Raw genomic sequence first — 24008 nt, 5'->3', positions numbered from 1 at the left:
TGGGCCAAAACATAAACTTTCACTGCAGCACCTTTTAAATGAAAGAATTTAAAGTTATTTCCACTCATTAAGATGTATTCAGAGTGGATTAAAAATAAGTCATTAATGCACATTCCAAAGCCTGAATCCTAGTTTCATAATATTAATATTATTGATTTGTTAATCCATGTTGATGCCACTAATATGAACTGCTTGAAAATGAACTGAATTGTAAACAGCTTAAATAAAAAAAAATACCAAGAAAGGTCAATTAAACCACAACACATGGCAAATTCACAAGTTGAATTGTTCTTTCTTTTTATTTTATAGTACATTTCCCATTTCTCAGGTCAAATTTCATAGATGATCACCTAGGATAGTGTGCAAATAGTCATTGTTTAATGGGACTGTCCCAAATTCAGATGGCAGAACTTTGAAAATGGTTGAAGCCTAGTTACAAACTGTCCAAGACTGTCAAACACTTGTTCTTTGAAATTACTGTCCCTAGAGTGATGGTGGTAATAACTGTGCTACTGCTGCTTCACCGTCCATTCAACAAGATGTGGGTGTGTCATTGACCAAGCTGCACTGCTGTTGCAGCAGAGGTCAAGGATCTGGTCAGGGATGTATGACTTTTCTGATTAGCTGATCCTTTGGCATGTGAAACATTTCCCATATTTGTATTCCAGCCATTTGTGTTCAGCCAGCTTGCCTAGAGTTCAGCTTTAAAAACCCAATTCACTTTCTGCTAAACTGTTTTTGACTTATTGCTTTTTTGAGGTTGAGATTCATACTATACAGTGATTAGCACTCATTAAAATTGTGATTTTTACAAGGCACGTTCACCGTTTTCTGTTTCAACCACTTTCACATTACAGGAGCTCTAAACAATGGTAAGAAACACACATAAATGTATTTTCCTAGTATTTACAACACATATGTCAGGACCAGTGCTGTGTTTGGACTTGATTTGATGGGAAGTATTGCCTGTATCTCACGTAGCTATGAAACAAACAATTGTAAGCTGGCAAGCTTCAAAGATTTGAATTGCTCATCTATTGATTCTTAGTTTTATTAGATTTTGCTGGTTTGGTAACAATAACTAGAGCTGTGTGTTTAGCTTCCATAAAGATTTCTGGGGTATAAACACATTAGAGTCACACAGCACCTAGATAATGTGCAGTTCTGTCTAAGGTATCGGCAGCATAAAATGTGCGATAGCTTTTCCTCCGTATTATTCTGTCACATTCCATGCAGGCTCTTCCACACATATCTTCTTAAACCTCCTACGTGTATTTGCTGACAACCTTGTATTGTCAGAGTATTTTCAAAATGCTCAAATGCTGTCACTATGTTTCAGTAAGAGGAGGATAGCATGCTTAGAATGATCCAATCAGAAGGCAGATGGGTTTCCTTTTCTTAGTCGTAGCCATCTCTGACATATAGGCATCTTTCTTTTTTCAATTAAAAGGAGAGACTGTATTCTTTTGTGCAGTTTCCTTAAATGTCAACTACAATAAACCACCTTACACATCAGATAACAACTCTATAATGTATATTTGGAACATATTCTTTTACCATATATTTTATGTTACCATTTACATACGAAGCCAATCCACTGCAATATATGTAGATTAACAGCCATTTTCTGGTTTGCTGTGTTAAGAGATGTGTATACATCCTTATCCTATAGAGGTGTATACACGCAGTAATATCACAGGCTTTTCTTTTTCTGGCTGAGGGACTCATAAAGACAGACCAGACATCTAGAATGGGTTCTTATCTAGGAATAGGACTATAAAGTCAGAACACACTGCAGCAGAATCAATCACAAGGAAACTGCCATATACCCTGCATACTTCAGCCCTACTATGAAGTCTCAGTGCCATTCAGTGGGATGCTATTTCTGATTTCATGTGACTGATACAAATTTTTAGGACCTATTTTTATGTATTTTTTGGGTGACACAGCAGTACAGTCATTAGCAAATATGGCCTTGTAGTGGTGTAGTTCTTGTTTAAATCCCCATTTGCAACACTACCTATATGGAGATAGCAAGGTCAGTACATGTGTGCGCGTTTCTTTCCATTGGCCATAAACTTATTGGAAAGTAATTAGTGTCTGTCAAATTACTATTTTAGACATGTACAGTATGACTGTGGCATGGATATTAGATTGAGTTTATGAAGTTCCAAGAAAGCATTAACAAACCTTTTGGAATTATATGGATTTCTGTATAAATGGCTCTTAAAAAGTGTTTGTATTTTTAGTCATAATAATAAAAATGGCCCTATTTAACAGGCAAACATCATTTTACATTGTCATTAATTTATTGAACAAATGTTGTCAACAATGAAGGTCCTTGATGGGAAAAAAATATGTGAACCCTTAAAGAAAAAGTATGGACTTCTAATATTCCAATCAACTTTTGGATTAATTTACAAATTAGATTTGAAGTTGACCAGACCCTAGAGTGTAACTAAAGGTATTGTTTTTCACTTTGGATAGAGTAAGGGAGGGTTTTAACTCCCTGTCAGTTTTTTTTTTTTTTGCCATCTGTGTCCCATAGGGGAGATTTCTCTCACTTCCTGTTCACTAACCAAAATGGGAAGTGAGAGAAAATCCTAAAGGAATCACAAGGGTGTCATTGGGGTCACCAGAAGTAGTGCCCCCATTGGGGGATTTCCAATCTGTTACTGTTTGATGTCAACCCAAAATTTACTTTCACTTTCGGTGATAACAGTAAACGGGCATAGACAGCAACGAAAACTGACAGGTGAGCTAATTAATCTCCATTGTATCCAAAACTAAAAAAAAACGTTTTGACTTTAGTTTAACTTTAAATAAAGAGGCACCAAAGGTTTGGTTGCTGGCACAATCTGTCTTCTCAGAACAGACCTGTACATATGAATCATATCCCCTGATCAAAGGAAATTCAAGAGGACCTCAGGAGAAATATTTTCTTCAAGCTGGAGAATGCCATAGAAGCCTCACTAAAGACCTGGGTGTTTATTACCACAGACATATTGTACACAAATGGAGTAAATGTAGGCTATTACTACTCCCTAGTAGTGCGCATCAGATCACAATTATAGCAAAGCATGCAATATTGATAAAAACCTTGTGGTAACAGTATAGGACTTTAATGCATGAAGGCACTACACACCTACACCAAAAACGTATCCTACATATGAAATATGGTTGAGAGTGCATCATAGACCGGGGTCCTTACTTTGTTGAGCTTGGCAGCTTGCTATTATAGAGGGAACAGTGATTCAAATTAACCCCTTGGTGCCGGTGCCTCCCCACCCTTTAAGGGTTCCAGGAGGCGGGCGGGGTTGTAGGGTCATGTGACCACCGTGATTCGCTGTCACGGTGGTCACATTATCGGGAAAGGTCCCAATCGAAAGAAGAGATTGGGACGTTTTTGTGAGTACCAAACGTGTGTGCTGGGAGTGCGCAGGACACGTGCTGTCAGCACATATTTTTTTTAATAGAATGCAAATGTGCGGCCGCTCGGCATCTAGGCCCAGACGTCGGGAGGCTGCACATTTGCGTTCGGCCGGCGCCAAGAGGTTAATTTATCAGAAGACTGTTAAGGTAGCAATCCATTTTACAAAGTATAATAGAATGTTTGTATTCTGGAATTACTTAGTTAGAGTTCAGACCTTAGTCCAGTTGAGATGCTGTGGGATGACCTAAAAAAAACTGTTCAGTCAAGGAATCCCAAAAATCTCAAAAAAAAGAGCTTTGAAAGAGGAATGGTCTGAAATTCCTTCAAACCACTGTGCCCATCTGATCAGCAGCTAAAGGAGTTGTGACGTTTGGATTATTTTTATTGTAGGATGGTTGGTTGGTTTGCTTGTTTATTTGTTAGGAAATACAAAAATGTATCTATTTTTTCCAGCTTGCACTGTGCATGTTTGAACAGGGTGTTTAAAAAAAAAAATGAGCTGATACAATATTAATTTATGCATTTTGTAGTTGGCAATTTCTGTAATTTAGTTTAGAATTAGACCTTATTTTGGGCATCACTTATGAAGAACCAAGGTAGATATGAAGGGTTTGCAAACAATAAACAAAACCACTGACATCACATACATAACAAGTAAGCATGCATTTGTTGCACTGCAATCATTTCTAAAGGTAAAATAAAAAGGAATTGTCCAGTTGCCTTGCAATTAAATCTTGTTCTATTTACCTCCTGGGACATAGGTGTAGTATATTTCAGCAGGCATATTGGGATTGCACAGCATCAAAGATTTATACACTGAAATACACATCCCTATAATGAAACCTGTATATTACGAGAGAGTCTGTGAGCCAGATAGAAGTAGCATTTAATATGATGGAGGGGGGTGGAGGCTTGATTGCCGTTGGAGGGGCTTTGTCTGCATTGTCTTTGAAATGTAATGTGTCACTCTGACCCAGCTGTATACTGCAGAGTATTGCATCATTTTTCATGTCAAATGTCTGTCATGGCTGATTTTTCCCTATCATCCTGTGAGCAGCCAAAGGACTTTAGGCAGAAAAAAAAATAGTGAATGCATATAGCTTATTACAAATATCACAGAGTGCAGGGTGCAGAAAGCTTGTTACAAATATCGCAAGCTGCTATTACATGCAATTAGGACATTTCTAGAATACGTTTCTGAATGACAGAAGCAATATGTGATATAAACACAATATAAATATAACCAGCCTAGCCTTTACACCTCACTTTTCCTGTGTAACAAGACCAAGGCCTCGGTTCCCTATTAAACAGATTGTCATTTTGCATAGGAAAATTCCCTAAGCTTTTGACACATGACACAATATTTTCTAAACTATCGCCTGCTTCCTGTAAATATTTCATGCGGCTATGTACAATAGCCTGATAATATAATCATAAAAGAAGTCGGAATTATATTTCACAGCATTTACATTGAGGGGCAATATTTCCCCGAGGGCACTAAAAGGGATTTGAAGAACTGCAATGCCTAAATTTCAGATGGTATTATTTTTAATTTGAAGCAGAGAAAAACACAGTCACAGGTCTGTTAGAGCTGTATGAAAAACCTGTGTAAATAGATTTATTTGAAGCACTAAATTAAATTCTTATTATTGTGTCCCAGTGCATACGTACTATACAGTGTTATGTGTATTTATACTTGTTTGTATGTGTATCTGCGCATACTATACACAGTACATAGATGAGAGCAGGCTATTGTATGACAAACAGGACAAGCCCCTGCTTTTCTTCTACCCTACCCTACACCTGTCCCAGTGTGGTGTTCACTCCCTACACATCTAAGAAGTTACTGGTATATATGAAATAGTTTATACTGAATATCACAATCACACATTAAATACAATACTTAAGCCCCTTGTGCCCCACCCAAAGTCCATTTGTGCAGCAATGCAATACATTTCTCCACACAAAACATAAACTTGCACATTGTTTCCTCAGTGGCCTGGTAACACAGTAAAAGTGTGTGTTGGACAGTGTATATACTACATACTATAGTTTTACACTATGGCACCTATCCACTTCCCCCTTCCCTTGTTTGTTACTTGCACTTTTTTGCACAGCACGTATGCACTTTCACTTTCCCTGATTAGTAGAGTGTAGGTCCTCGGGCCTGCCCTGAAAGGCTTGGGGGCGGGGGGGGGGGAGCGAGGCATGTAGCCTTTTGGTCAGGGTCTCACCCTCTGATGGGGTCTCCCTTCAGGGGAGTTCCACTTAGTACTCGGGGTGGCCTTGCTTCAGCAGGCCTCCTGAAGAAAGGGGACCACCTAGTTTTGGCCGGGTTAACCTACTGAGTGCCTTAGTCCCCGTCAGGAGCCTTGCACCCTGGGGGATCAGGGCTAGAGCCCTTTCTCTTCGGAGGAGGGCCAGACATATACCCTGTGCACTTTTTTGTGTGCTCACTTTTTTTTGGACTGGGTACTAGTTTTGTGAGTGTGTTCACTACACCGCTGGACTTAAAATTTTTAGATATATATTATTATTACACAGGATTTATATAGCGCTCTATATATATATATATGTATATATATATATATATATATATACACTACATACTGTACAGTAATGCTACTGCATATAATTATATATAATACAAATCCAAGGAGCAGCAAACCATTCTCTGCCACTAAATACCCTTCATATATCTAACTTATGTCTTGTTTTTTATATAATGGCCTCTGTCATAAGACTGACAGTCACCTGCCAACACCCTCCTCATGGGACCCACACCAGCAATCATATACCAAGAACTTAGCGATAGCTGTGCATATCCTTCTGAGAACCATGGGGCTCACAACAACTCACTGACTGATGACTGTCAGTTTGCACCTACCTTACTGATAGCCACATACCATGCAACCGTCTAAAGCAGCCTTTCTCAACCTTTTAATGTGACAGAACCCCAGATAATATTTACTATATCTAAAGCTCAGGGTACATTAGTGTAATGGTCACAGGGAACAATGCTCATTACATTTGTGGTTCGTATGAACAATCCCCCATTTACAGATAGCTTAAATGATCATTGGTGTCAGTGATTTCTTATTTGAGAGGCAAAATGTTCTCATTCCTCAAGGAATCCCTAGTATCCTCTGGAGGAACTTTAGGATTCCACGGAACCCTGGTTGAGAAAACCTACTCTAAAGTGATGTCCCTTTAAAGTCAGTACTAACAGTCACATCTTGTAGCCTATGCAGGGCTGACAACTACAGCTCAGCCCCTTGGTTTGATGACTACCAACATCTACCCCAAAAATGATGGTGTCTTACACCTCCTTATAGTCATGGCTTTTGGTTCTCAAAAATATTTTTCCCAAATCTTTTCAATATATCAAAACACATACTTTAGTATTTATATGTTGATTTATTTTTATATTAAAAAAAGTAATTGTATTTGCAAATACATACATATAAATATACACACATACATATGTATATCACATACAGTTTATATATGAGTCAACAGCATAGCGAGAATCCAGTTCATATATAGTCGCTTTCAGGTTGCCATAATTAATGACACACATTTATCTCCCACTCCATATCACACTAGAAGATCTCCACACATGAAGAGCATACAATATCAAGATGTAGCATAATTGCTATTATCTATTATAGGTTTTCTTATTCCCCTCTTTTGTTAGAAGAAAAGAATGAAGACAATTATATCAGTCACTGGTAACTCACTAAGACATTGTGCCTTCATTGTGTGTCTCTTAGCATAAGCAGGACGATTGTGTTTTAAGTGATCCAGAAGCCATTTTGTTTAACTTTAAAAGGATAAATGTGCAATCTGAGCTATTGTCATCACAATTATGCACCTGAGAAAATTGATAAAACAAGACCATTAAGTCTTATATTATCATAATACAGCACATGATACTATGTTCATTGGCTCATAGTATACAGAAACAAATGTCTTTTTATTAAAATTAAGTTTGTCTTAAAGTGTGTTTCCTTTGGAAAATGATCATAAACAGGTCTGATGGACAATCTTAGTTTATTTTAGGTCCATACGCCTGCTGCTAGGCATGGAGGTATTCTACAATGCAGAGGCAGCAAAAGCACATTTTCCGGACCTAACATAAAACAAGCAGCTTCTTTAGGTTCTTCTGCAATGCTTTCCAGAAAACAAGAAGGAGGGGCTGAGCAGAGAGCAGGCTTTCACAACACATTCAATAACCCTTTATCAGTGCTAAACCTCCAATACATTTAAACACAAAATCTATACATTCAATGAGACTAACTGCCAAACCAATAGAAATAATGACTGAACAGGATGCGCGGAACAATAGGAAGGATGAAAGCCAAAACTACATGTAAGATAAGGGGTTCGTAAAAATGCAGGAAGTTTCATAAATATTACGGGCTGTAGGAAATGGTGAATTTAGGGGAAAAAGTATAATTTTCCTCATAAAAGCACATAACTATATGCACAAGAACATATGCGCTGTAATAAAAAATATATAATCCATCATTTTTAAGCAAACAGAACAAAAGTAGGTGAAAGGAAAATGTTCAAGAGGACAGTAAAAATTCAAATGCATTACAGAGCGTGCATATTACAAATTGCCGTGTTTGCAGCCATATGTCATTTTTTTTCCTCTGATATAGCGAATATGCATTTTCATAATTTGCTGCCTTTGACCATGTAATTTCAATGACAAAGAGAGATGTTCTTGACAATAGAAAGAGCCAAAGCCTAATTGTCCCAGGAGCTGCTCAGAAGATCACAAACATCTATACATCTTCATAGATCACTTCTAGGCCAGATGGGTTCCTTTGCAGCAATGTATGTCACACTTCACAATTAACCTAGAGCATCATCCATTTTATTCCACACTGCTGTGTTCTTTATAGGCCTTTATTGTTTCTTTGCTTTTTGTCATGAAGGAAAGGACGTTTGTCAAACACCAGTTCATTTTCAGAACTGACAGAATGATAAAAAAAAAATTAAAAATACCTCTGTAAAATCAGATTGGGGAAGCAGTGTACAGAGAAGTATTGCATGTACTTGTAGACTTTGCAAATTCCTTAAAAAGTGCATGTCAATCTGAATTTGTGGTCAAACCAAAGAACAAACATTCTTTTGAAAGATAGGTCGATACACTGTATGATAATATTGTGCATATTTATGTACAGAATAGTTATTTTAATGTTGGCTATATCCAGGGTTTTTTTTCTCAGAAAATAGGTGAAGATACCCTTCTCCTCCACTGAGCCACCCCTTGAACCCCCCCCCCCGAGCCACCCCTTAAACAAGTATCATTGTGTGGTGCTAAGTAATTTGTTTGTAATTTAGTCCTCGGTCACATTGGGTGCGAATTGGCATGCGATCTGCATATATCTCATGCCAAGTCGCACCCTGTTGTCTGCAATTACTGCAGTCATATCAATGTGGTTCCAACTTGGTTGGAGCCGCACTGATTTCTAAAGTAGTACATGCACTACTTTTGTTGCGTTTTGCATAGACATCTGTGTCAGATGTCTTGCAAATCGCCATGATGTCCAACTTTGAAATCGTGCAACTGCACTGTAAGTTGCACAATTTCAAAGTCAGGATCGGTGTGACCGGTTATTAATGATAACAAGAAAGGTAGTAAAATAGATTCCCTACAGTCCACAACAATTGTCCCTCCCAGCAAAAATAGATCCTGCAATCAACAATAGACTGCCTCAGAAATCAAAATACCTCCATCCAGCAACAATAAACACCCCACCACAACAATAGATCCACCCCATCAACAATAGACCTTCACCAGTGACAACAGTACTCCATCAGCATCAATAGATCCCTCAGCGGTCAGCATCAATAGAGCCTCCAGCATCCAGTGAAAATAGACCACAACAGTAGATTTCCCCAGCAGCAAGCATCAATAAATGCTCCATCACACCTCAGCATCCCTTGCAAACACATACACTCAGTGTTGGAGTTACGGAAACTGGGTACCAGACCGTATTCCCTCTGAGAAAAAAACAAGGCTAAATCTCCAGGGAACAGCAGTAATTAGTCAAAAAAGCCAATCCAGTTGATCAGATTGTCCTTCCAAGTTCAAGGCAAGGTTTCTCTGTTGGCCACCCACTAGTTAGTGTTTCCCTAGATCTGATCTGTTAAGTTGGAAATACGTGTTGTGATTTAATCACATTTTTAATCAAAATTGCAAGCCAGTCAAAGACATAAATATAGTGGTTTCAATTGACCACAGGGAGTTGGACTTAAAATAACCTTGATTGAACCCATCAGAAAAATCCAATCACTTTTGACAAAATTGTCATAGTTGTTTTTCCACTTCAATCTTTCTATAAACTGTATTGAAGTTGTCAATTTATTGCCCAGTTTTAACATCACAATTGACCAAATTCTATTGGTCGATGAAAATAGATGGTGATAAATTGTTTAGTTTTGGTCCATTGGTGAAAATTGTCACATATATGTCAATCTTTAGATCAGCAGAATTTACAAATAACTGGAATTCAACAGCCTTCTTGATTGGATATGAATTGAATGTATTGTTCAAATAGGTCTTTAAACATATAGATCAAACCTAAGAAACCGGTGTGTGGCCATGGTAGCCACAGGGTGCAATCATTCCTAAATTAGGGCATCTTTTCTTCTGTGTAACATAATACAACGTTCCTAACATGACGCTTTATTGAAATATACATAATGTTGGTCACATACTGTACATGATGATCTTTTGATCAATGAGACAAATAGCTGAACACTTCTTATTATAATCACCCAGTATATGAAGGACAGGCAATTAACAATAAGTATTCTAGAGCAACAAAAACATTGCAGTGAGCAGGAAAGTCTCACAGGATCCATTCAAAGGTAAAATCCTTTGCAAAAAATAGGGAAGTTGCAGAATCAATGCTTTCACCTAACTAGCCCCCAGCTAAATAGATCTGAAGTTTGTCTGGAAAAGCACAAACCAAAAAAAAAAGAGTTTGAGTTGTAAGGAACTCATTGCTGTCTTGTTTTATATTGTCATTTGTTAATCCCATATAAAGAAGGACAAATGTTACACCTATAAGTGTATCAAACAAGATCTTACCCTTAAATGGGAACTATAACTTGAGTGATTGCCGTATGGATTAACAAATACCGCACTTTATGGGGAAATTCCAGCTTACATGATATTGTTTATTTAAATAATGCAAAAGCAGGAAAACTACAACTTTGTGATGTATATGTCATTAAGCAAATGCAGCTGTAAGAGATAAGAGATGAATTAAACACTGGAGACTAATTTGTATTGCTATCAGCAGCCTTAAAACTATTCACTCTCGGGATGAGTCATTCTAAAGCTATAAATTTATAAGCACACAAACAATCAATAGTGATTTATTGCTCTTGTGTGAGAGATAATAGTGATCAGAAGGTATTTCTGCTTTATTGGGCCTCAAGCTATGATTGAGCAGCCTACCTATCAACATGCAGGACACATGTAAACAATGCACTTAAGTTCTCCCAACTGCCAGTCTACTGTTCAGTAGCCATTTAGAGCACTCTTATTGGACAGAAAGATATCAAGTTGGTGGAGCTTATGTATGAAGTCACAGAAAGTCAGTCAGAAAGTTGGTGGCACATATGTATGAAGTCACAAAAAGTCAGGCCCAAGAACAAAGTGAGACTAAATCAAAAAAAGAAGCACAGAGGAAGGTATTCTGGCTTAAAAAAAGTACTAGCAGGCATCTTATGGTGTCTGCCTATAGGCATATCTTTTATTTTTAGAAGTTTAAGTGAATGAAGGGTTCACTTTACCGATATTTTATATAAAAAAAATCAGCTGCACTGGAAATTTGGTATACATTTATGGGCTAGAATAGCAACTCTTAATGACTAGTGTTTCAAGGGTTAAACAGTCAGACATTTCACAAAGACCATGTTATGTATATCTGCTGCTAATATAGAGAATGAAATTGAGCTGTAGCTAGTAATAATTAGTCACAGTCATCTGGACTTGTCCTATAATGTGAAGATGTTTTGCTGTTTATCCAAGTAGCTTTCTTAGATCTAAGAACCAAAGGAAGCCACTTGAATGTGCAGCTTAGCTTCTTCAACAATACAGAACAAGTCCAGTTGCATATGACTAACTAAGGACCCTTTCACACGGCTGGTTTGTTGTGGCCTCCGGGTTCCTGCAGCAAGTACCTGCAGATTCTTGGTGCAGGAATGACCAGGTTATGCGATTAGCATTGGCTGCTCAGCCTATTTAAACTAATGGTGGGCTGACAGCTGCCGCTGCTGATCACATGTAGAAGCACACAGAGTGATTTGCTGCAGATCCACAACAGATGCCTGAGCCTGGATGCAGCTGTCTGACATCTGTCCTGGAACCGCAACTAACCGCTCTGTGTACAGCTATATGCGACTTGCATAACCAGCTCATTCCTACACCATGAATCCGCAGACCGCAACAAACTGTCCGTGTCAAAGGGGTCAAATACTACGTGTACCATGACCTGGATAAATGAAAACCTTCCGATAATGTGAGTTGTATTCCAAAATGTTAAAACGTGTTAAACTTATGTACCACAATTGTCATAATATGACATATACCTTTTTAATAAGCAGCATGAAAATAAGTAGATGAGTAAGAGGTATCATTAACTTCTATCCATCTATAGAGAAGAGGCACCCTGCATCCTGCATGCACATCTGTAACAGTCTATGTAGGATAGTCACTGAGCCTAACCCTTGGCTTTTCTCTATAATATGACCTAATCCTGAAATGTGTGGCTTCCTGTCTCCGTCTTGTCTTGTAGAAGTACTAGCATCCCTGGTCATTCTCAAACTAGTGAAAAAGGGTCTAGCTGTTATTCCTATGAATAGTTATTAGGAGAGAAATGTAACATCAGTAACTGAACGTCTGACAGCCTAATGCAGTGTTTCGAGTAGCTATAACTTCTCCATAGTCATGCCTGCTCATTATCTGCATTGGTTAAACTTTCAGACCAAATAGAGCCGACAACCCATGTCTAATCTTTGCAGGGTTCAATAAAGCTTATTGGTGGTGCTGATCAGGAATAGTACTGTTGTATGTCTCTGACTCTGTCCCCAATCCTTTGCCTACCTCTCCCATATTGCTACACTAGTTGATCAGTCTACTGGCTTCCATAGGGACAAATCTGAGAGAAATGCATCCAGATGTGTGTATAGTGGATGGTATGTAAATGATTAAAATTTTTTAAAATGCTTCTTTATATTGCTACACTAGTAACTCTAGTATATGTTATGATCCTGGGACAAGACCCAAAACACAGCATCGGTGGGCATTGGGCCAAGATGCAGGGCTGTCCTGGCAAATCTGGCATCTATGCATTGAGCAGTATAGAAAAATAAGCATACAGGCAGAGAATTAATTTATAAAACATACATATAGGAATGAAATGCATTAATAGGAAAACTGTATTGATTTACACTAGGAGTTATGAGACAGCAAAACATTTTTTTCTTAGTATTTTGCTACTGGATGTTTTCCTGAGAAAAATATGAATTTGCTCCAGTCGTCCCTCATTTATCCTCCAGGTTCAAGTACAGAGAATTGTAAACATACTTGAATACAAGGGGCTGGTGACCACAGTGTAAGGAAAAGCTGCAAGCTGCTCAGTTCTTCCATTTGTCTAGCTTTCCTGCCACCATTGATGCCCTTGCTGTTCATCTTGCCCTTAGCCTTTGAAAACCAAGATAGCTGTATGATATACTCTACTTCTAAGGCTGCAACACCACGAAAACATGTTTTCTTTTTTTATCTAGGATCATCGTACATTTGTGTCAGCAACAGGATTGTATAGCAGTTGCATATCATTTTTTTGCCATTTTTATCTTTTTTGTTTTTAATCACAAAAATAGAAGGTTTAGAGTTTTAAGCCACAGAGATTGGATTGTGATTTTGAGTGGGTATAGCATACAGCGACTGGAAAAAAGCACTGTTATGGTTTTATAGTAGCTGGCCATCCACAGTTATGAGCCTCCATGGGATATACTTCTTTGGCCTTAGCAACCAAATAGAAAGAGTGGGACACGGTTTATTATCCTTCTACATAAACATTTAGGCCATAGGTCTCATTGTTAGTGGCTATAGTTATTTTTAATAAGAATTTACCTTAATAGGTGATATTTTCTTAACCTTTTCTTTGCCTGAGCCGTTTTTGCATATTTTTTTTTTGCACACATTTTAGACCTGAAGGTTACTTAAAACCCCCAAAACAATGTATATTTTCTGAAAGCAGAGACTCCAGAGAATACATTTCTAATGTTTGTTTTTTTTTTTCTTTTATGTCATACAATATTAGCGCAATGGTTTAACAAACCCATATTTTCAGTTAAAAATACACTAAATTTAATTTTAATGCAAACAAACACACTATATTACCAATTATTTTGTAAAATATGAAAGATGAGAGCACATCGAGTACATAGATACCAGACATGTCAAACCTAAAAATTGTGCACTCCTGTAAAACAGTCACAAACTGAGGTACCCCAAATTATCCCTAGGCAATTTGTGAAAGTTTTTGCAGATCATAAACTTAGCATTAACCATGGATGATGGCCCTAGAAAGTGGTATAAACTCTTTTTTTTAACTTTACCTACAGGTAAGCTTACAATAAAGCTTACCTGTAGGTAAAATTAATATCTCCTAAATGTGCAACGTTTAGGAGAAATTCTCTTATTTTTTAAGCCGACGCATGCTCTCTGAAGGAATGACATATCTGTGCCGTTCCTTCAGAGCTGTGTACCGTGGTCCAGGACTCCCGCACACATGCGCGCGAGTGACGTCATCGCAGTCCGGCCTTTCAGGTGGCCGGGGCTCATGAACCCAGAAGGGAGACGGGTGAAGATGGAAACCTCTACAACGGTGACAGCGCGCCACTGGAGGGCTTCGTTTTAAGGTAAGTTTTACATAATGTGCTAGTATGCGATGCATGCTAGTACATTACACCATTGCCTTGCAGGGGACTTTTCTTTCCCCTTTCCTTCGGGTTACTACTGCTTTAATACTCTTGTGCGTGGCAATACCTAAAATGTGTAGGGGCTTTTTTTTTGTTTGTTTTTTTACTAAATATATTTCATTTAAACAGTATTCTTTTTTTCATCTAACTATATTGCTATCACACAAGGGCTCACAAACCCCTTTTGTGATAGCATAGTGCAGGTGACAAGTTCTCTTTAAGGAGACTTCACAGATCTATTAGACACCTAATACCACCCTGCTTTCCATAAAAGCTATTAAAATGCTGAAACGAGAAGTGACAAAATGCTTGTCATTTCCAGCTACATTCACTGCAGGTTCTCCACTCTGTCCATTGACACCTGACACAGATGTCCTGAGCACCCAAGGAAGGGCAGAGCAGCCCTGGATACATGACGAGGGACAGTCCATTACAGCACCCATGGAAGTGAACAGACGGCTGTACGGCCATCCAAATTACTTTTATAGTGTAAATGTCACTTTACAGGGCTGTGTAGCCATCAATGCAAGCATTATATCACTAGCAGTAAAAAGGTGAATCCACAAAGTTAGGGTTATAAAGTTGTATTTTTTTTGGGGGGTGGAGATAAAGTAGAACGAATGTTAGAACCCCTGTTACAGCCGCATTGGGTCTCTGCTGAGGAGATTATAGGGGGACAAAAAATGATAGGAAATTCAAAATGTCACTGGAACAGATACAGAGGGAAAATATTCCATTGAGAGCACTTGTTCTAGTAAAAACTGAATAAAAGGAAATTCTCCATCTTTATGGAAAGATCTCTCTCACTCCCTGTATCTTGGAAAGGAGATTAAATCTTCCCAGTAGGACACAGACAGCCAAAAATGACAGGTTTTTTTTTTCCATTCCCTGATCCATAACTTAAAGAGTGACTCTACTTTTGCTGTAAAAAAAAAATTCCCATCTGGGTGATCAGTGTACATTGCAGGGATCATGACAAACTTTGTTGCAGATTGCAACATGTTGCTTCACTGAAGCAAAAAAAAAAGCTGATTCTTCTATGTCTTAAGGATACTGATTCTGAGTGGGAGTGACTTTTACATTATTGATCAGCTGATGCACTTGCAGTGCTTTGAGGAAAGCTGTGAGGTCTGCATCCTTTTAGAAGTGATTAACCCTTTTGGTGAATCTCAGGCTGCCTAAAATCTGACTTGTATCTTAGTGCAGACTTCTGGGAGAATTAGTGACAAGCAGGAAATGACATTTCTGGAGGCATTCTGTATACAGACTGTGTGCAGAACACAACCAGGTTGTCATACTGCATTGAATTTTACAGAAAATTACAGTGCTGCAGATTGAAAAATAAATATATGTTTTCATAACATTAAATGTTAATATGGATTGTGTTGCAATTATAAATGCTCTATTATTTTTTGTTTTATTTGCTATATTTTTCTCATGAAAGTGGAGTTACCCTTTAAAAATCCATGACTTTAAGCATACTTTAATAACTGTGTGTTTAAAGTAGTGGGCACATAATAGAAGGACCAAATGACTTGAATTAATCATTTTAATACTTATGTCCTAAATAATATGGATGTATTGAAACTTCTTTTTTTGCATTTGCTATCTTCAATCTTCCTCAGCTATGAATTTGCAACATGTAATGCAAGTGAGGGGGGGGCTTGCTTTTTTTTGAGACTTCTTCTTACATATTTTTCTAAAAATGACCACAATGACAGTCTGTCAAAAATAGTGAGAAGATAAATATGTTTAATAAAGAAGGTATGGGAGAGATTTTTATTCCACTGCTCAGTGTCGGAATTGAAAAACATATTTGTCCAGCCTAGAATGTGCCTGCCTGTGTGCATCCTTCATCAAAGACACATTCTGCAACACGCTGTTCATGATGCTGGACCTTGCCTGAAGGGTTCTTAAGAACAGCTCACACAGTAGAAGTCTTTAAGTTACTGCATGTTTGAAATCAAGATAGACATAAAAGGACAATTATAGATAACTATGATTGCCTAAATAAAATACAACCAGCATAGGTCAAAATATTGAAGTAAAATAGTACATTTTCCTAGATTGTGAGCTCGAAAGAGCAGGGCCCTCGAACCCCTCGTGTAGTGTATTGTTGCTGTCTTGTCTCATGTTCTGTCCCCCTTGCTACTGTACAGCGCTTAGCATACCCTTTGGCGCTATATAAATACTGTATAATAATAATAATTTTTAGACTAATCATGATAATCGATTTACTACGTGCCTTTAATAAAAATGTGGACATATGTTTAATATTAAAAGCAATAGCAGTAAGTGATCATTTCCGAAAAAACACATATTTCCCAAAATCTAGAAATTATGTAAAATGATGCTTATGATATATTATTATTAATATTGTATTATAATATATTACTATATTATGATAATGCAAGAAGCCGCAATATTAAAGGTGTGGAAACAATATAATTCAATGAACGCCTGACCCAGGGAGCTTGCGATTGTCCTCAGGAGCACAATGGAATAAAGTGTTTTGCCCTAGGTCACCAAAAGCTGCCACTGGTCTTGAACCAAGGTCTTCAATTTCAAGGGCCATTGGCTTAACCAAGGCTACACCTTCTTTAAATCATGTTTCCAGTTAATCCTTTCAGTGCTGGGGAAGACTGAGTGATCTCCCCGTGCATCATAATTGAGCCGTGCGGTAGAATAGGGGGCCATATCGTGTGTAGTAACCCAGCTTGAAACACAGTGACCCCTGGACAAGCCGCTTTTATCTCTTTGCCACAGGCAGTGACTTATAGGAACATAAGCTTAGCAAAATGGAGATTTTTTTTCATGTAGGCCAAGCTTAGCACAGTGCCAGCAGCAGTCAAGTAAAGAAAAATCTTGCCCAACCATATTTCGCTGCCCTAAAGGGTCTAAGAATAAAATCTTTTGAGTTAAAATTTTTAATTTGAACAGTAATCGGGTTACATTTTATGCTTCGTTTTTTTTTTCTTTTTTGCTTGTAATTAAAAATATACAAAGCCTTTGTGACCCTCTGGAGTCTACCTGTTATAAACAGCTCTCACCTTCCAAGCCATAAAACAGGCCTGCAGCACTTGAACATTAGAGCTAATTGCCTTTCTACATCAAAGGGAATAAAAGAGGATAGAGAGAAATCAGGAAGGGAGGAGGGAAGGACCTCAGCAAAAGGGGGCGACTTCACCTTGAAAGGTTATATGTTTGTGGTTTGGTTCAAGCTTTATAAAGTTATGGCCTTAAAAAAAAAAAAAAAAAAAAAAAACTGCTGTTTGCGATTAAGTTGATGGGGAAAGTCTATCCCGCAATCTTTCCCTGCTGCTGACACTAAGTCTTTGTTCACATTGAGATTTCTCAAACTGTTGCCAGGGTCACTTTGAGGTCAGACACCACGATGATGTATAGAAGAACATGTCTGGGAATTTCTCTCACACTTAAAACACATAGCAGAAAAAAAACAGAAGAGCACCCTGCAAAACTGTCTGATGAGACCCAGATGATAAGATTTCTTTTTTTGTACCATTATAATTTTGCCTTTTTTTCCCTTCTGTTTCCCTGGCACGCAATGTTTTATTAATATGTGCCACAATAGTCTTAAAAATTTCATGTTCCCTGAAGATAAGGACAGTCAGTAGCTCTTTGACACTTCATTCTCCAGCCTTGGGGAATGGGTCAGTAAATCTAGGGAAAAAGAAAACTTGATTTCAAGGAATTAAAAAAAAAAATGCCACTGGCTGGACTTGGCCCCAGGGCCTGACACTGGATGTGAGTCTCATGTGTGTGCACTTGCATTAACACAGCCCAATCCCGTCATGATCACAGAGTCACAGCAGACCAAACTGTGCACCCCCCCTCTCCACCCTAATAAATACAGCGTCACCTCCAACTGTGATGAGGAAGCGTGCCGTGTTTGATTAGCAATCACCAGTGGAGGAATAAAGGGCTGGAGCAGCAAGCTATGTCCCCCCCCCCCATAATGGCAATCTGTGAATACACATATACATAAATTATCTCAAAGCAAAACCTTTCATTTTAGCAGACGTTTGTAAACTAGCGTGCAGTCCTCACGTGTGGCTGCCGCAATCACTAATAACAAGCCCCCTCTTTGTACCAGAAACAGTCTCTTTCAAGCTGTCCGAGACCATCTTCCTGGTACAGCACTGCATTGCTGGTGTTTATGATATCACCCCCATCACCAGCACCGCTGTTCATTTCCAGCCTGTGTATTATATTCAGTGATGCTGTTTGCCTTTTTCTTCCTCACTCTTTTGTACTCAGCTGCTGCATATGTTAGACAAGATTTCATTCAGCTGTCAGAGCGTTATTAATAAAACATGTGGTGTGGAGAGGTCCACTCTATCTGCTTTCAATCACCGTAGCATTTTCACAATGAAAATTTGATGCAGTACGTAATTTAAACTTAATGAATGATGCTTAAAATGTTTGGAGTGGTAGCTCACTTGCCAACTGTCCTTAATTCCCGAAGACAGTGCTGCAATTTGTCCCAGGACATATATATATATATATATATGGCCTGGTTTTTATAGCTATGGTTTAAGGAGCCATACAATCAAATCACGCAAACTCAGTTCTCAACTGATTAGTCACTGAAATGGAAAAAAAACAAATATATATATATTATATTATTATAATTATACAGGATTTATATAGTGCCAACAGTTTGCTCAGCGCTTTACAATATAACGGGAGACAATACAGCAACAATACAGTTCAATACAAGAGGGTTAGGAAGGCCTGATCCTGGGAGCTTACATTCTCATATATATATATATATATATATAGTGATCAAACCAGCAAAAAGGTTTGATGGGAGTAGGCATTCTCAAAAAAACAATAGAGCAAAAGAGAGTGTCACAATTTTTTTTTTTTAAAGTGATAGTAACCATGTGCTAGCTATAAAAATCGATCTACTGTGACAGATCACTAGAATTGGTCAGATCTGGATTTGCTCAGTAATGAATCAGGAGCCCTGTATGCATGTAGTGAAAAACAACAACTGGGATTCGAGCAGTCAGCTGTGATTCGCAGATCTCTCTGCTTATATTTAGTAGCAGGGCATAGAAAGAGTTAACCGCGTCATCCTTTGATGCCTTCAAGAATGCATATGTGCTTTCCCTTCTCCTTTGCTTGGGGTTCATTTATATGGACATTATAGATTTTTATGAAACTGAGCAGTCTAGGGCACTGAGGCTCTGAGTGTACAGTTGCCTCCTAATTTATGTGATTTTTACCTGAGCTGAGAAATACAATTTTTATTTTTGTACAGCAATGAAAACAGCATGAAGTGCAGTTCAGTGCAGGGCCTGGTTATCTGGCATTACTCAGATTGCTAAAAATTCATTAAAATGTGACATCAGCACTGTGAGAGACAAATGATCACAGGATGAAAAGGAACAGTGGGCCTTTCATGGATTAGTGCTACACAGCCCCAGCATACAGGCTAACTGCATAAACAGATTAATCCACCAGCAGCATAGCTAAGATTTACAGAATAATTAAATAGGGTTGAGTTACTGTGAAGATTTTCTATGTAATCTGGCTGGTGTGAACATAGAAGTGAGGTGAGTGAGATGCAGATTTCTTGAGATGATCCTTCATTGTATCAAATAACCTTTGCGATTCCCCTTGTGGTGAAACAATAAGAACACTGTAGCTATTCAATTATTAATTACAGGCAGTGCTAAAAAATAAGGCACCAGAAGATAGCTGTTAGCAATAGCTATTGTGTTTTTCTAAAACCGTACCACTGGTTCTTTTTTTTTTTTTTTTTTTTTTCTTCTTTCTTTTATATATGCTATTTCAACTCTTCCCCTTCATCTGTATCTTTGCTTGTGCTACAGTTTTTGCTGAAAAGTACTGAATTGTCATTATGTTTAATGAGCTTTTTCATGTGCACTTGCCTTTATCCTTGCTTCTTATGCATACCCATTAGCATCACTATATATGTGTGTTTGCTGTAATGTGTGTATGTATGTGTGTATAATATATATATATATATATATATATATATATATATTTGTTTTTTCTATATATTCAAATAGATAAACATGTATGTTGTATATGTTTACAAATATTGGAATGCTATACAATACATTATATACTAATATTACTTAAAGATTAATATATACTGCTTTTACCTGCATATGCATATAGGGTACATCTAAAAATATATAGCATATCTTTTATATATATTTGTTGTGCACACACACACACACACATATATATATACACACAGTGTGTTATACTTCTTTATAAAGTGATGGTTATTATATAAAGTTTCCATGTCTGTTACTTACATACTTACCTGTGTATTTGTTTGTATGTATATGTATGTGTAATGCTGTTAATATTATTGCCGCTCTTATTGTTGTTGCCATTGTTACCATCAGACACTAGATACTTCCAAAATCTAAAATGCTGCATTTTTTGCATTTCTAGAAGAACAAGCAGAGGAATCAGAGGAAACTCCAAAATTCCCATCTGCAGCCCAAGCTGAGGACAGATGTACACATGAGAAAGACAGCAGTGAGGGCAAGGCAGTAAAGGATTCAGGTAAGATTTAATGTTCTTCCTCCTCCTCTTCCATGGATCCTTTGAGATCCCCAGGTCTGCTGGCTCATCCAGCACTGTGGGGGTTTTTTTTGTTTTTTTTTTACTGATCTTTCATTTCCAACTGTCTGGACATCCCTGCTCCCATTCATTGCTTGTGCATTTTGCATGTGATTCCTATCAGTAGCCTCACATTGACCTATTTTTAATCATAACCATCTGACAGGATAGATGCGGATAAGTTGAGGAATATTACAGGACGACCAGTGAGATTATTTTTTAATCAAATCAGTTTGTGTGCTTGTAATTTTTTAAGCGCCTTTCATTAATCTTAGCTGTACTTGTGATTCCTCTGACGACATATTAATTTTTCATAAGCGTAGGATTAGATACTACTTGATTTTTTTTCTCCTCCTAGCAATCAAATATCTATCCTTGTAGCTGAAAGAATTACATTTTTCATGTTGACTTTCTGCTCTTAAAGGGCCAACTTGATTTCTAGACTGCCACATAAAAAAGAAATCTTGGCCTTTAGTTTACATAGCCCTTTCACATATACTTTGAGTTAAGTTTAACTTGGTAGTATATTCTGCACCTGCTCACATTTTGCTTAAGCACTCTGTACGGTGCTAACCTTGAGTCAAAATAAAAGAGTTTAAAATTAAACAGGGGGATCTACCTACAAACTGGGTTGTTATAGTTTCTGTTCCAGGATTCATCTGGGAGTTGGGTGCCTTGCTTTCTAAATCTTTATGGAAGCCAGTTTCCTTACCTTTCGAATAGCTTGTGAACATGCAGATGCAGACAAGCGCCTTCTTATGTTTAAGCCCTGCCTTGTCTCTGAGCCAACTACAGACAACCCATAGAAAAAGTTGCCATAACCTATAGGACCCAAATAGTAAGGTTTACCTTACCATTCAGGCTTACTATTAAAATTATTAAGACATTATTAGCTTTTGGACACCTTTAAGGTCATTCTGGAAAATAAACCGGTGCTCTTTTTTTGGTATTTGGAATCGGAACTAGAGCTTTTTGAGGTAATAAGACTAAGCATTGGCAAAACATCTAAGCACATAATAGGTTGTAATGTCATAAATTTTGCTATTCATTTGGACAATGATAAAAGAAAGAAAACCTTTCCAGAAAGGCTATTTCCAGGACAATTAGCTAAATCCATAACTGTCTGTAAAAATTTGGGACAGTTGATAACCATATAATTTCAAAATAAGAATGCTTTATTTCATTTACCGAGCTAGAATTTTCTTGTCAGGTCAGCATGAGTAGGCAGATGCATTTATGCACCAAAATCCTCCTGAATTTAGATGGGGCATCTGTTTAGAGAAACACAAGACAAAATCCAGCTAAAAGAATGTGCAGATGATCCAGCCTAAGAAGGAGGAAATATCATTGAAACTGGATTTAGAGTGGGGTCAGTTTGATCTCTTGGAATAGACAAAGCTCCATAATGAAAGCTACTGTCTTTGAAAACAAAACCTTTATGTCATGACATTTACTTATGCACAAACAAACCCAAGGCCCGCATCTGGTGTGGATACCCAGGTTTTTATTTTCTGTGTTTGATTTGGCAAATATGTGACTTCACCCATGATTTGTATGTATGAGATGGAAATCTATGGTCGCAATGAATATTACATTGGCTATTTTTGCTGCACGCTACACCTAGTTACATTAAGTTGGGTTCATTCAAGCAGAAGAAGTGCTGAGAAAGGTTGAAGCTTATTAGTTGCAGGTAGTCATCTATCTTTGTCTTGTATCCCAGTGACAGTAGACTCAAAAATTTGAGACAAAAAAAAAAACTATTTTAGAAAAAGACATTTCTATATAAAGAATATTATTTTTAATGTATTTAGCAACGCTTACATTCTTAAATTGTAAAACACTCTTATGTCACCTAAAGAAGCTTTTATTCCACAAATTAATTTAATTTCATAACAGTTATGAAAGTAGAAACTTTTCTCATACTTTCAAAAACGACTGTGTCATCTGCTTAAATCATTTTCCGACCAATAATTTATTCCTAACAAGGACTTTAGACATGTGAAATTTATTGTTGGTTCCAAATTAAGCAATGCCCATGCCCCAGCAATCTGATTTGTAAGCTGTGTTTTTACTTTACAGAGACTCTTTCACAAAGTGAGGTGACTTCTTTATGTTAAGTAGTAAGGACTACTAAAATCTTTTTGCATTTGAGTCTCTATGATGTGATTTTTGTATACCGTATTTTTTCATATTTTAGCTGATCTGTCATATGGAAAGGCTGTATTTGAATTTGAAATTTTGTCTTATGATTGGCCTTGAAAAATGGCACAGCTAAAATATAATTGGTTGTTGTTGCCTTATTCTTTCAGGCCCTTGTGCAAGACCCACAGAATACTCTTGGTCGTATTTAACAAAATGTACTTATGGGTTGTACCTAGGACAAAAAGGCAGCACCAAAGCACAGCAAACAAAACGTGTGTACCTTCTGTATTTTAATTTTCTTTATGTGGTAACCTGCAGACACTTCTTGCCAGTCCCAGGGAACATACAAGCATACAATTTAGAGATCAAGAAGGATTTTTTTCATTAGAGCAAATAAGACATGCTTTATTAGGGTTTTCGGTGGGATTTCCCTTGGAGTCTTTGTAGATATAAGGTTTTTTGTGTTCTTTTACCTAATTACTTATAAAGGAGCAATCTCATCTTTTTCATTCTCTCATGTGCCTCCAATAGCGCACACTTTTAATTTTATACTGTATATAAATATATTATATATGCACGCATGTTTGTGTGTCTTGCTGTAATAAACTAGATGCATTGGTATACATTAGATTACAATATTGAGTTAAATTGTTTTTGCATTGATATGATATCATTAAAATAAAATGAAACTTGCTGTCTGGCAAACATTGCCTATTTATTCTTCTTCTTCAGTGAATCCAGGTTTTGTGCAATCAGCAGTGTAAGAATGTAAACTATCTGACACTGC

The 24008-nt window shown here is 37.5% G+C and overlaps 1 protein-coding gene across 3 annotated transcripts in view; it reads left to right on the top strand.

Moving 5' to 3' along the window:
• Positions 1-24008, top strand: part of ZFHX4 (zinc finger homeobox 4) — a 224080-nt gene that overhangs the window by 170733 nt on the left and 29339 nt on the right. For 2 of the 3 annotated variants that reach the window (XM_089661017.1, XM_089661018.1), the window contains 2 exons: positions 20909-21022; positions 23389-23493. In XM_089661017.1, the coding sequence (XP_089517143.1) occupies positions 20909-21022; positions 23389-23493 (219 nt within the window). The remainder of the gene's footprint in view (positions 1-20908; positions 21023-23388; positions 23494-24008) is intronic. The other variant, XM_089661019.1, reaches the window with a different exon arrangement.

This window comes from Staurois parvus, unplaced genomic scaffold (genome assembly GCF_062004578.1).
Source record: "Staurois parvus isolate SC_StPar_1 unplaced genomic scaffold, SC_StPar_1.0 ptg001302l, whole genome shotgun sequence".
Classification (NCBI taxonomy): domain Eukaryota; kingdom Metazoa; phylum Chordata; class Amphibia; order Anura; family Ranidae; genus Staurois; species Staurois parvus.
This window is presented reverse-complemented; position numbering and strand designations above follow the sequence as displayed.